The 15,196-nt window shown below is 37.2% G+C and overlaps 1 protein-coding gene across 1 annotated transcript in view; it reads left to right on the top strand.

The window, feature by feature from the left end:
* The window catches only part of mcf2l2 (MCF.2 cell line derived transforming sequence-like 2), a 103,954-nt gene that overhangs the window by 50,196 nt on the left and 38,562 nt on the right, over positions 1–15,196 (top strand). Inside the window, exons 16-22 of the mRNA XM_055221591.1 lie at positions 33–99; positions 2,127–2,242; positions 5,762–5,831; positions 7,286–7,378; positions 7,698–7,790; positions 8,920–9,042; positions 14,956–15,036. Of these exons, the coding sequence (XP_055077566.1) occupies positions 33–99; positions 2,127–2,242; positions 5,762–5,831; positions 7,286–7,378; positions 7,698–7,790; positions 8,920–9,042; positions 14,956–15,036 (643 nt within the window). The remainder of the gene's footprint in view (positions 1–32; positions 100–2,126; positions 2,243–5,761; positions 5,832–7,285; positions 7,379–7,697; positions 7,791–8,919; positions 9,043–14,955; positions 15,037–15,196) is intronic.

Below are 15,196 nucleotides of genomic sequence, written 5' to 3'. Positions count from 1 at the left end.
AAATATTTAATCGTCGTAATGTTGTTTTTCAGACACATCATGACGGAGCTGATAGAGACGGAGAGGCTGTATGTGGAGGAGCTTCAGAGCATCATGGAGGTAAAGGCACAACAATCCTGCTCCCGTTTTTCTGTTTTCTTGGCTTATGTCCTGGATAGATTGTAATAATATAACGTCACAACATTTTAGAATCAATTTTTTTTTTTTTTTTTTTTTTTATTGAGCTGCAGGTTAGAATTCTCTGGTAGAATTTGCATTTCATTCAAAATACACATTATGTTCTGTTTTATGGTTGAAATGTCTGTAAATACTGAGCCTATTCACATGAAACAAAAACTGGCTCAAAGGTGAATGTTTGGTCTGATTTGAATAGACAGAACTGAACTTATTTTTTCCACATAACGTGAAAGTTTCTCAGAAAGTGGTGCCATTATTCGACTCCAAAGATGCAGTCGTTTTCAACTAAAGTAACTTCAGTTTATGGAGCAAATCCTAAATGATAACATTCAGCATTTATAGATCATATATATTTATACTTTCATATACATATACTTTCAAAAACAGTAAATATCCCATAGTTATATCGATACTTTGCAGCTGATGTCATCAACATTCCCTGGGAGTGTGATGCTAACTGTATGCACTGCTCAGTCTGAAGTTCTGTTCAAGTTTAGCTTTATTTTAGCACAATCTGACCAGAAGGAGCTCACTTGGCTGGAACTACACCAGGTGAGATGATTTGTGCTGTTAAACATGCCTCTTTCATATTACATTAAGGTCAGGAGCTAGCTAGCATTAGCCAACTGTTTGTCAGGTCGTCACTCTCACCTTTTTGTTGAAAATTAAACTTCTAAATAGGACCACCAACGCTCATTTTAACCACAGGCTTCTTCATTTTGTATATTTTAATCTTAAAACGTTTTTGACAGTGTTTGCTAATGTTTGCACTGTGTCACCATAGTAACTGCTGAACATTCTACCACAGACATACATATAGAACACCGCCAGCGTGATGTTGTAAGTTTTGTCTAGTTGAAGCTGCTATTATCTCACCATAAGGAGGAAGTATGCATTTGAATTTATCTAACTATATCCTAGCTCTCATAGACAATCTGACGTAGCGTTAATATTCACTTCACTAAATGTTCAGCTTTTTTTAGATGGAGAAGTGAAAGACGAGCAGACAGTCAACGCTCAAGGCAATTCTAATGCTGCTTACAACCTGTGCTGCTGCTTATAACTTCCGTGTTGGCAATTGATAAAATACTTATTATTAGATCTGATGCAGCGGAGGAAATTAATTTACAAGAATGACGTTGGCTATCCCAGCTATGACATAATAATTCTACACTGTCAACTTAACCTTTTAAACACCTCCTTAAACACCATATTTTCACCCATCCTCATCTAGCGTCTTTTAATTGTATTTTTTCCAAACCAAAACATTTACTCAAAAGTATACTTTATCCAAAATACTTATTTGAAAGGTTAGAAAATATGCAAGTTGAGCATAGACGTCTGTGTAATCCCTCAGTCGTCCAGTCCATGTCTGATCCATAGTAAAAAACAAAGTTAAATCTGTCAACTGGACAAAACGTTGTAGGAGTGAAGAACTTTTCTGAGGTTTTTCCCAGTTCACCAGTTGTGTAAGGAATAGTTACACTTTTCCTTCTAGGTTCAGATTCCCTGTTGTCCTGTTTTTTAGCTCTCTTAGATCTATTGAAGGCCCATTGTGGAGTACAGATAACTCCAATTTACCTTTGTGTTTTGTTTTTTTAATTATAAAGTTAAGAACAGACAATGCTACTGCTGTTATAAAATATTTTCTATAATCAAATGGTCAAATTCAAATTGCATTAGCTGAGACATACTCCATTGTAAACACTTCAGATTCACTACAGTTGATTGACTGGACTTAACTGATACTGATAACTGAATATATTTTATCATTTAAAAAGGGAGGATCTATCTACTTTAAGTCTCTGCACCAATATCAAGAAATGAAATAATAAATAAAAACAACATAAATCTGTGCCTGTGCGTCTCTAGATAAAGCTACTCCTTCAGTTCATTGTAAACACATTCAACTTTTTAGGTTTAATAGCTCACCATGTTTTTGTGTTCAGGGTTACTACTCAGAACTGGACAACTCGGAGCTGAGCCACCTCATCCCCCCATCGCTGGAGAACAAGAGAGACGTGCTGTTTGGAAACCTGCCCGAGATCTATGAATTTCACAACAAGTACGTTTTTTTGCAGTTTATATAAGGGATCGCAGAGTTCCTTACAATTTCATACAATAAGCAGATGACAAAAACAATTCCTATTATACAAAACAGTACTGAGATAATGTGTTTATTACAGGTTAAAGGTGCAGTATGTCACTTTTCTAAACGGGGTTGTGCCTCTTGCTTGCCTCCATGCTTGATGATGTTGTTTTTGCCTCCAAATTACACGTGTTTGAGATAATGACGGGCTCACCTCTTTACAGATCTGACCTGTAACTTGCCTGCTGCTTTCCATGGAGATAGATAAGTTAAATGCCTTACTGTGGAACATTCCAGGCAATAACAATCTCCATGGCATTCTCCACCAGAAAAGTTACATATATTCTCTTGAGTCACAAAAAGTTTAAGGTTTAAATTCATGCTGGAAATTTAACTTTGTTTGATTTTTTTTTTTTTTTTGTGTGTAGTTCTGTTTGTGATAAAAACTGGAGATGTACCAGAAGTTTACATGCACGATATAAAAAGACACATATGTTTGTTTTGTTTTTTTTTTCTCACTGTCGAACATGAACTCAGACTAAACCTTTCCTGTTTTAGGTCAATTGGGATTACCAAAATTATTTCTATTTGCTAAATGCCAGAATAATGAGAGAAGGATTTTTAAGACAATTTTTCATTACTTTTTTCCAAGTCAGAAGTTATATACATTAGATTACTATGGCTTACTATGGCTTTCAACCATTTGGGAAACCCCAGACGATGAAGTCATGTCTTTGGAAGCTTCTGAAGGCACCCCAGAACCACACTGCTTCTTCGTGTAACATCATGGGAAAATCAAATGATCAACCAAGCTTTTAGGAAGAGAACTGTGGAGAAGTACAGAAGTCTGGATTTATCCTTGGGACAGTTTCGAGATGCCTGAATGGGAATGTTGTCGACTTCTGACTTGGAAGAAAGTAATAAAAGATTGTCTAAAAAATCCTTCTCTCATTTTTCTGGCATTTCGCAAATAGAAATAAATTTGGTAATCCTAATTGACCTAAAACAGGAAAAGTTGAGTCTCAGTCTTGTGCGCATGTGTCAAACTCAAGTCCCACGGGCAAAATGTGGCCCGCCATGTCACTTTATGTGGCCCGTGACAAGGTAAATTAAAAGGTATGACTGTCTTAAAATATGAGTTTATCAGGAGATACACAGATACAGACATTTTTTCATATCCATGCAAATTCATATGCAATATTTGTAACTTGAATAAATAATATATATAGAAATGGTTAATTAACAAGATAAAAAAATAGTTATATTTACTTTACATTACATTTGGTTATATTTAGTTACATTTATACTGTCTTACATTCACCCCTGGCCCTTTGAGACCAACCATTTTGCTGATGTGGCCCTCTGTGAAAATGAGTCTGACACCCCTGATCTAGTGTATGTAAACATAGTTTCAGCTGTTTTAACCTATTGTTTAACAAATTCTAAAGTTGGCCATAGGGCAACAGGACATACATTGGTTTCTTGTACAGTAAATATTATGATCTGTACTGGTAATAGTAGTAAAACTGGTTTCTCCTCCGACTCTCTTTCACTTTACCTGTATGATGTTACATGTCACTGAGGCAACTCCAGTATTAACGTAGTTCAAGAGAATATTATGACTGGGTTTTAAATGGCATCACACTGTTCTATCGGCCAATAACATCAAATACAGATGGGGGCTGTTAAAATGAATATTGTTGAAATACAGATTTTTGTTACAATACAAATTAAAGAAGTATTGTGCTTGTGGCTGCTATATATAAACTGACAGCTGTGCATCATTATGTTGTAATTTGTACATTTTTAAATCGCCATATTCCGGGAGATGACAACGCCCTAAATGTCATCACAGCAGAGTTCGCAGCTGTAATTTTTGTGGTGAATCAGGGCAGTGACCCTCAAATCTCCAAACTAGAGAAGTGGCTACAGCTGTTCCCAGGATGGATACATGCTCTGCTCTGAACAGGACACTTTTATAGCACATTACATAATAGTACCTTAAGTACCACTCCTGCCGTCATATAACAGTAAACTTCCTCATATTTACAAAGCCAAGATAAGCTGTAACATTTATTATGAAATCGGAATGTACTTACTGTATCTCCAGTGTCCAAATAAAATTATAAACTCCTCCAGAATTGCACATTTTGGGAAAGATTAGAAAGATTTTGATCAAAATCTTAAAGGGCCTATATCAAACTATTTTAAGATCTACGTTATAATGCTATTTCCTCATCACAAACATGCCTGGAGTTGCCACTACATGACATCACAAGGTGGAACAGAGCATTTAGAGCTATCCAGATATACACAGACTAATGATAAATATGTCTGATTAAAACACAAAAAAGATGTGTTTGAGGAGGTAACAACATTATAACATGGCTTAACGCTGAGTGACATTTTGCTTAGGGTAGGGCCTTGGAATACAATCCACAAATTATAAATGAAAAGAATAGATAAGGATAGATAAAAATAGGACAGCTTTATAGCATATGACATAATACTATTTACAAAGCCATAAAGATTAGGTCAGATTGGTTTGTTATCAGAAACATGCTGGTCTGTAGTGATTACACTTTCATTAAATTTCAATTTCATTAAAACTTCTTGATTTGTGAAACATTTTTTAAAATAAATTTTCGAAGTTTCAGCTTTTTGCAGAGAGAGATATCCATTATAATGCCATTTTTTTAACAAGATATGTCAAGTTGTGAATAAAATTTGAGAATTACAGTAAGAGCTCTAAAAAGGAATACCTCAATATATGTTAAATGTACACAAGGATGTTTGTTTAAGAATATAGGGGTGAACTTATGTCCGATGTCCAACCAGGAAGTGAAGTTATAAACCTCAAAAAAAATGTATGTTTTAGGGAAAAAGAATCATAAAGGGACTATATTACGCTATTTTCTGATCTGTTATAATGTTGTTTCCTCATCACAAACAGACCTGGAGTTATGTTTTGTTTCATTCACACATGTTTAACACACAAACTCTGCATATTTAGGCATATAAGTTCTTCTCTCAAACATGCTGTTCCACCTTGTGATGTCACGTGGCAATACAGGAAGTGCTTCACAGTGTTTTTAAACTCCATACACTTTCACTCGAATCATTTGGATGATTTCAGCTCTCGAATGGCTGATTACTATTTAACAAAAGGTAAAGGCTGTGAAAATTAAAATAAGAGAACAAACCACAACTGCAGGTGTGTTTTTGACAAGCCGACAGAATTAAGACATGGCTTAAAACTCACAAGAATTAATTTTGTATAATACGGGACCTTTTAAATACATTTGTTTTAACTATACATTTTTAAACAAATCTAACCTGTCATATCCACTTTGAATATTGCAAAAATATCCTCTCATATTATGACACTGACATCTTTGTAAATGCTGAACCATTCAAAACAAACTGAATTCTCCATTAGGAAATAAATCTTGTAAATTTGTTTTGAGTTGTTTGTTGTTTTGCTTTGACCTACAGGACGTTTCGAGGGGAGCTGGAGAACTGTGCCGAGAAACCTGAGCTTGTGGGAACCTGTTTTCTCAAAAGAGTAAGTAACAGAGAGATCCAGCACACAAAAACTACTCCTGGTAATTATATACTGCACCAGGAATATGGGGACTAGCTGCAAAAATAACAAAAGTGTATTGCCTTTTCAGACTTGATGATATGTATTTGTGATGGGTTGTCCTGTCTTTTATAAATTGCTGCCATTGTCTTGTGTTTTGTGCTGGGATAGGGATAGGTTTCAAAAGAACTGAGGTTAAAAGAACTGTGTGTGGCCTGCACTGTTTTTAAGGTATTACAATCACTATTGAACCTGGGTTGCCAGTGCCTTAACCTGCAAATAAAGGACACATACATGTTTTTCTCATTGTCAGTACAACTACAGGCCTCATGTGAATCTCAGAACCTCCAGAATTCACTCACTGAGCTGCAGAGGCGGCACTAGCACTGATTAATGATTGGCTGCAGGTGTTGAGGTTTAGGTAGTGACTATTCATCCGAGAGAGTCCTTTTAGGTTTAAACCAACTGTATTTCAGCATCGGAAGCGACCCAAATGAGAGGCTTGTGTGGTGCTCATTCTGCCTTCTGATTAGATCATTTTCACCAAATAATAACATAAACAACTTGGCCACCATGTCCAGTGTTTTTGAAGGTGTTTATTTGCTACAGTTGTATAATTTAAAATTCCATATTTGTGACGAGTCTGGAACATTATTTAATCAAAAAGAACACATTCCCAGTCCATATACAGAAGTATAGTTTAAATGTCTTGTATATCACAGATTACCTCTGTCACTGTTGTGGATGTGTGTTTTCAGATTTGGTTTGCAAGTTTGGATTTTGCATTGTCCAGATCTGAAGAGATCTGGACAACCTCTTAGACAACCTCTTAGATTATTTTGTCGTTTCTATATAGGAAATAATAGTGGACATTCCTATTATTTGCAAATGGAATTACTACTATTATGAATCATCATCCATGCATGTTTGAGTATTTTAGAGTTTTCTTTCTTATACGGACCCTCCTTACGGTGTAAGATTCTGTCCAGTGCTCATACCACAAGTTTATGCCATCGATTCTCCCACACAATAATTCTCCATAAATATACAAAAACATGATATAAAACTGTACACATCAACTTTACAAACCTGATGCAATGTGCAGCTTGATTAGCAGTATGTACGGCGAATGTAATGTGATAGCGCTCTGAAGGGGAAGTGACTTAGCACATAGACCAAAGTTAGGACAGACTCAGAGCCTCAAAAATGAGAGTGAAACTTACAAAATATGTAATATATTTTTTTCACAGCAATAAAAGGTAACGCGTTGATCTAAATATGTTGTTCGTTTGCCGTTAATACCCCATAGAAATACCCCAATCTTTAAGCAAATGCGGGAAACTTGTCTTATAGTTTTTGAATTTTAGCTAGCATAAATAAACAATGATATTGTTAAGTTTTCTGATTGTATAAGTAACTTTTGTTTATTTTCACAGAAAGAGGAGTTGAAAGTGTATGAGAAATACTGTCAGAACAAACCACGGTCTGAGGTGCTCTGGAGACAGTGTGGAGATTCACTCTTCTTCCAGGTAATAAATTCAAGTTTGATCTTTTGGTTTATTTAAATATTCTATTTGGGATGTAGAAAAAGCACTTTTGTTCACCATATCCTTGGTATTGAATGTACATTATTCCAGTGATTCTCAAACTTTTCACACGAAATGCCACGAAAGAAAAAAGATCTAAACCAGAAGTTATCCAAAGGAGGACAGAAAAGTGGATAAAATGAACTCTAAATTAGGCAAACCCACAAAGTGCAGAGCTGCTTAAGTGCCACCTGAAGGAGCTCATGTCCCACATTTTCATAAACACTACATAATCCTAAAATATTTTGTCTCTGTATTTCAGGAATGCCAGAAGAAACTGGACCACAAACTGTCTCTAGACGCCTACCTCCTGAAGCCTGTGCAGAGGATCACCAAGTACCAACTCATGCTCAAGGCAAGAACAGGGCCTTTTACATTTTGAATAGGTTTTTTAAGGTGCTGTACCTGGTTTTACTGTCTTAAAAACGGAGTGTGTTCATTTTAAACAGTTTTCAGTGGTCCAAAGTTATCTCTCACCTAATTTTCTCTGTGGTTTTCTCAACTTGCAGAGATGAACTTTCCAGGGTGGCATTCGTGTGTCATGGTAATGCTAACAACAACTAGCATGCTAACAAAAGCAGACTTTCTAGTTTGGGGAGGATAAAAAGCTGTATAAATATATGCACACAGCTCACAGTGGTCTCATTTTGACCCTAAGAACTGCTTTTATAATATATTTGTACTGGTGCAAAACAAATTTTTGAAAAAGGTTGTTTATCTCCTTTACTATATTTTATTTTATTTTATTTTATTTTTTTATTTTTATTTCTATTCTATTCTATTCTATTTATTTTTAATTTTAATTTTATTTATTAATTTTATTAATAAATTATTTTTTATTTTTTTTATTAATCTTATTAATTAATTTATTTTTTGTTAACCTTTATCTCTCACACCTGTTTATATCATATCAATCCTCTGAGTTACCATAAATTTACTTTTTAATTTTAAATCCTACTTACTTTTCTTGCATTCACTTAACTTCAATCCTTCTGTCTTTTTCACTTCAATACTTGTGTCCTTTTTTATTTTATATTCTTTTATTTAAAGTGGCTGTACCGAGTTGTTTTCTAGTCAAGAAAATGCAATTTATTTTTATCTTTATTCAGATTTATTGTAAAAGCAGCTCTGTACTGTCTGCATCTAAGTATAATTAAGAGTGTTATCCTCTGAGAATCAGTAAGTGTGCTGTTAGCATGCTAATGCTTTTTAGCTCCGTTCTGGCCTTTAAAAGTTGTGCAAAGTGCTAATACATTTATGGCGGTGTGTAATTAGAATGCTAGGAATGCGTTACTTGGACTGGCTGTCAGGAAAAGGAATGTGTTAGGAATATGAGGAATAACTTGGGACCTCTGCAAACTGTTTAAAATGAACTTGCTCTGTTTGTCGTTTTTAGCACAGTAAGCATTTGGTTGAGTCCATAACCTAGTGCACTGACTAATCTTGTGTTGTTTTTGCTTTTGTCCCTGGGTATTGTCTTGCAGGAGATGCTGAAATGCAGTAAAGGAGAGGGCTGTGCTGAGCTGGAGGAGGCTCTGGCCACAGTGTTGGACATCATCAAGTCTGTCAATGATTCAATGCATCAGATCGCCATCACTGGATATGAGGTCCGTGTAAATGTGATACTAGCTTGGTATATATTGTACTGAGTTATTTGCAGATCTCAGAGTGTGCCTGTGACATAGACTGTATATGTAAATAGACATAGCTAACCTGCTAGCCCCGCATTACAAATAGGAAGTGATCATGGGCGCGCTTCTGGCTCCATCAACTCTGGCTCCAATTCTGTTTGTATTGAAAAACTGGTGCCTTCTCTCTTAAATTCTTGCTGTCAGGCTCATCATTTTGGTCTTAAATTGATATTATTAACCTGCTCTACATGATCCTGGCATTTATATTTCACTATTGTATCCGTAAATCAAGATATGAACATTAATAACATGGAACTCTGCTCCATATTTGTCCCTGTAACCAGCCTCGAAGAGCTTCAGTTGATTGGATCCGAATGCTAAGGGTGACATCACACAGTTTATGGCCTGTGCGTACACAAACATGGTCAGTAAAAACTAGATGGCTAGAATAATCAGATATCCCAAAAATGAGATCAGATTTTTGTTATGTGTTTACATCATAAGAGAAACCTGATTATCAAAAACACCTGGTGACATGGGTCAGATAATCAATGGATTTTTAGAGCAACTGCTGTTTTTGAAGAAAAAGTGCAATTAATTTAAAATAACTCTTTTGATCTTTCTCATTTTTGCTTTCATTTTTGTTAGTTTTCCCTTTTTTGCATAATTTCTCTTGCCAAACCCAGCACATGCCAATTAGAGAAAAAAACTATTACCCACATCAGATGTAGCTGTTTGCATTTACGTGTCTATGTTCACATTTACACCAAATCTGATTATTATCTGAATTTTGGATATTTGAGATTATTTAAATGACATGCAAACCATGAAGTCTGGTCTTGGTAATCAGAGGACCCATGAACAAAAAGACATTAGATTTTGCTGTTAAGATTTCATTATAACAATTTGATAATATTGTGATTCCAATTAGATTTGCAAAATTCTGATTTAAAACAAAAAAGTACAGATTTTAATCACCCAAAAAAATGCATCCTCTGCAATTTAGTAACCACAGAAATTGAAATTGAAATTATAAACTGGTGAACCATAGAGAACAACTGGTTTTGAAATGATTCCAGTCAAATAAGGAACAATATTTAAAAAGGAAATGTTATATGATATATTAAAAAGGATTATACATATTAATAATATATTATATGATTTAAAAGGATTATACAGGATGTGGCTAATAGTACACATAGTCCTAGTCAAATATTCTCCATGCTCCAAATACAAACAGGACAGTTGAGGTCGGTGCTACTGTTTGATGTTCAGTCGTTGCATGCAGTGTAGATAATGTTTGTTTTTGTTTTTTTAATTGTGGTTTGAGGTTTAAGGTTTCTTAACAGACTAATTGAACCATGACATCGGCACAGCAACCAAAAGTCACATACAAAAGCAGTCAAGCCTTAATAACAGCGCATTATCAAGTTATCAAATGCACAGTTACAAGATCAATAAAAGGTATCAACTCTTAACTAAACAAAAAATATCAGATAATTACACTACATCTCCTTATCAAAGTCCCTCATCCACAAGGAGCACACAAACGTCGCATTCTCAAAAAATTGGGGGATTTATGGAAACTCCTCGACCACGGCCTCTAAAGGGACAGAGAAGGTGATGGGACCCAAGCAGGGGAACTTACAGTGTCAAAGGGGGGGCAACAGTGTAACTATTGGACCTGCAGGTGTTTAGGTGGGGTAGGGTCAGAGACAGTTGGCAAGGACTGTCCTTTTGAGGTTCTCACACTCTTAACTACCCAGTCCATCACATTGCATCCCCACTTTGCATCCTCTAAATGGCAAATGTACCTCTCCTATTCTCTCAAAGATTCTTGAAGGTCCAACCCAGGTACTGTCCAGTTTTTAGTATCTGCGCTGTGTCAGCTTTTCCCGGAGGCACACCGCAAATAAAAATCCAGTAGACTCAAGTAGATCCATAAACCAGGTTCTTTATTTCGACACAGGCATCATTCAAACTGATTCGACACAATCTCCTAATTTTACATCTCCAGAATGGGCTCTATATACTAGTAGCACACGTCACATTCTCTTAATAATTAGCTTGGAATATACAGACATGTACATGTTATCTGGGTTCACTGAAGACAAAGTCAGCATGCTGATCTGGTCTTTCTTAAGAAACACACGTCTTGCACGTCTTGGTCCAAAATGCACATAGCATAGCACTTCCACGTCCATGTATGTTCAAAGTACATTATGACATAATCGTGTCACACTGGCTCCCACAAAAACATACAGGTCAAAGTATAATATATCAAGTATAATAATATCATGTTACATGAAACATTAATCCCACTGCTGCTTCTGCTGAGAGCTATACACCCAGACCTGGTCCCCCACTTCAAAAAGGGCATCTTTTGGAGTGAACATTATAATTCCTCTTTTGTCTGGCTCCTGCACTTGCAAGCTGGTTCCTGGCAAACTCATGGGCAAATTCCAGTTGATATTTAAGTTTCTGAGCTTCCTCGGTACTGGAGGAACAGCTGCAGCGTCTGGTGGTCTCCCCATCATCATCTCAGCTGGAGTCTGGATCTCCCTTCCAAGCCGGAGGAGAGCAAGGGAACAGGCGGTAGAGCTGTAAGTCATGAGGACAAATGGCCGATGTGTGGCCCAGTCTCGCTGATGTTTGGTTGTGACAATAGCAAAACTGTTGAGCCAGGGTACGGTTGAATCTTTTGCCATCACTTTGTAGGTGTAGAGGGGTTGTGTGGGCCTTCTTGAACCCTAGCTTTTCATACATAGCTGCAAAAATGCGTGACTCAAAATTTTACCCTTGGTTCGTGGGTATTGTTTCTGGGACCGCAAACCTACTGAACATCACTTCAGGCCACAGTGAAGTTGTCCATCACAGTGAGGACGTAGCAGTTACTGTTCTCTGTCAAAAGGAAAGGACTAAGATCAATCCCTACTTTTTCCATGGGGCAGCCAGTTGGACACTGCTGGAGCCCCTTGTGAGATCTGCATTGTTTACCGAGGTGGCAGTAGTCCTTCACATCCCTCCGCTGTTGGCCGCAGTAGAAGCCTTGCCGCATATGGAGGAGTGTCATTGTCATCTCAAAATGTTCTGTGTCCACAGCTCCATGACAGGCAGCGAGAACAGTCTCTCGTAGTGACCGTGGAACTACAATCTGTCGTGCTGTGTCCCTGGTTTATGTACCAACGTGAAGTCATAGGCCTGCAGGTCCTTGATCCAGCGTGACAGCTCCTTAAAAGGCATGAGCCACTGTAGGCCTGAGTCGTCTGTTCTGACTGTGAAATGGGAGGTCCCTCAGATAACACTTGAAATTGCACCAGGAGCTCTGGTCTAGTGACATAGTAAACTTCTCCGCTTCCCCAATTGTGACTGTAGTTCCTTCTTGAAACAAGCAAGAGTGCAGACAAGGGCCCAGACTGAGCTCACACTAAACTCACATTGATGCCAGAGAGAGATAACATTCTTAAGCCTAATACCAGACTTCAATTAGTCAACTCTTTAGTGACTTATTAACTGCTTTAGGTTCAGCATACAAGCTACAGCAGGTTAATAACTAACATCTCACCACAATGTATGTTTTAGTAAAACGCTTATTTTTTCACAAAGCCAGAAAAAAAATCCATCCATGGTACAATGTCATTATTCAGGCTTTTTAACGAAGACATATTATGCATTTGTTCTGGTACTTACTGAACTTTAGTAGATCATGATTTTACACTTCATGTAAATCAAGTCATGTGTGTTGATTGTAAACTGCACCATTGTTCTAAAATGACCTCCTGTTCCTGTTTAAAAGAGCAGAACTGATTCACCGTATCAAGAAGTACATGGTCATTTACATATTTTTATTTTTAAAAACGGTTAAGTGACATTATACAACTCTACATGTATCACTTTTTGAATGCAACTAAATACAGAGCTGTGGGTGGAGATAGGGGGTAGGTGAAAATGGGAATTTACACTCAAGCCTCAAACATGTATGAGTGAATTAAAATACTTCTCTGCATGTTAATGATAAGGGAGTACTGTTATGACATGGTTAAAAGTTGATGTAGCATAATATGTCTCCTTTAAACTATTTTCTGCATTTAATTCTTTTTTTTACTTTATTTTTATTAGGGCTTTTATAAGTATTTTAGAACAGAAAGAACAGCAGAGCACAAAAACAATACAGAGCATCCAGGACAGGGTACAGAAACAATGCACAGTTATTCCATTAATATGATCATATATCTAGTTTTTCAATATAACAAGTCCATTTCTCCCAATATCTTTTACATCTGTCAGCAGAAAGTCTCAGTGAAAAGGTCAGTCTCTCCATGTCATAGATCTCGGTGACAACTTGAATCCAGTCAGTGAGTGTAGGTGCGTCCTTCTTCGCTCCAGCTAGTAGTATTGACAAAAGATATTTATCGGATCTTAGCGTCCCATGTGGAAGGTTACTCAAGTAGACTTCAGTGAATCCCCATGTCAAGCCAGGCCCAAACATATCCTGGATTACTCTTTTCACCGATGACCAGTAGTGGGCGATCTTGTCACAGTTCCAAAAGATATGGAAATGTCCAGCCCTGTCATTGCCACAGTCTCTCCAACATTGTGCTTTGTCTGGGTCATTACAATGTTTGCTCCTAATATAAGGTGTTACAAAAAAACGCACCGTATTTTTCCACATAGATTCCCTCCAAAGACCTGAACTTGAGGTAGTCATAGTAGTTTTGCAGATATTTGACCAGTCATCCTCTGATATTTTAACCCCAGCTTCCTTTTCTGATGCCTCTTTGGCCATCTTCTCTTTCATTTACTCACATACAAACGTGAAAATGCCTCTACCATGTAGCGTGAGTGTCAACTATCAGAAATAAAAATACGGAATGCAAATGAAAGACTTTGCACCGGGATGTTCATTCATACGTCCAGATGCCCTCCCATGCACGTATTCCCTGCAGCAGAGCACAACCCACCCCTCGCCCTCTCCCTATATCAGTCCAGCCTGATGCTACTCTACAGTTTGGTTTGATGTAAATTTGTAGCTGTGGAGTCTTAATGGATTTCCTCACATTCTTGTCTGTCCTTTCTGTCATGAACTCCATTTCATTTCTTAACAAACATTATCTATTTGTGCCGCTTTGGTTAGGTAATCGAGTTAGTTGCCAGTACTATCAGACCTCTCACTCAGCATGGAGCCAGATGGCAGGAGAGGGGGACAGTGGCATTGGATCAAGCCCACTCTTTGATTGGCAGATCGGGTTTGTGATAGAGCAGAGGAGACACATGCTTCACATGTTTGGACCTGTTCTCTTGGCAGCAGCAGTCAGAGGAACTTTGTATTAATTTAGAAATAGGAAGAAGGAGCAAAAAAAGACTTCAATTCAAATCAATTTACATTTTTTTTGCGAAGTCAGTTTCATTGACTTCTCAAAAAATACAGTTCTGCTTTCCAACTACGGAACTCTTGCCTGTTTTACATGACGGTTGGCAGCCCTCATCTATCCGTAAACATAGACTTTATCACACTGAGGTGGAGCCTGATATTTTCTTAAACAAACTTTCATCATAGCCACAACTGATCATGGGCACCATCGCACAGCATGTTTGTGTGTTTTAATGATATCTATATGATTTAAATTCCCCACATCATGTAAATGTGACACCCCACAATCTTGGACAAAAATCATGCAGTGGTCACCAGGCCGTAGACTAACATAGTGTGCAAGAACTCCACCTGCTGGGTTTTTGAGGAATGACATACTGATGTTGGTTAACTGCCCAGTAAATGCAATTTGAGCAAAATGAAAAATGGTAAATTATTATTAAACTAAGTAATTCAATGTAATTATGAATACCAGGGTTAAATATGTGTGTGCGTGTGTGTATTGTTGTGTTTGACAGGGAAACCTGAGTGAGCTGGGGAAGCTGCTAATGCAAGGATCCTTCAACGTGTGGACGGACCACAAGAAGGGACACAGCAAGGTAACATCTACTTTACTCGATGTTATATGGACTATTTTTCATGTGTCTGCTATTTGAAAAAACAGGTCTGGCATGTTACCAGCATGCTCCATGGAAACAGACATTTAAACCCACACTTACGGACCTCTCTCCATGGACACAGATTAGTTGTATGCCCTAT

Source organism: Periophthalmus magnuspinnatus, chromosome 4 (genome assembly GCF_009829125.3).
Source record: "Periophthalmus magnuspinnatus isolate fPerMag1 chromosome 4, fPerMag1.2.pri, whole genome shotgun sequence".
In the NCBI taxonomy this organism is placed as follows: Eukaryota; Metazoa; Chordata; class Actinopteri; order Gobiiformes; family Gobiidae; genus Periophthalmus; species Periophthalmus magnuspinnatus.
Note: the sequence above shows the minus strand (reverse complement) of the source record. Positions and strands in the feature narration are given on the sequence as shown.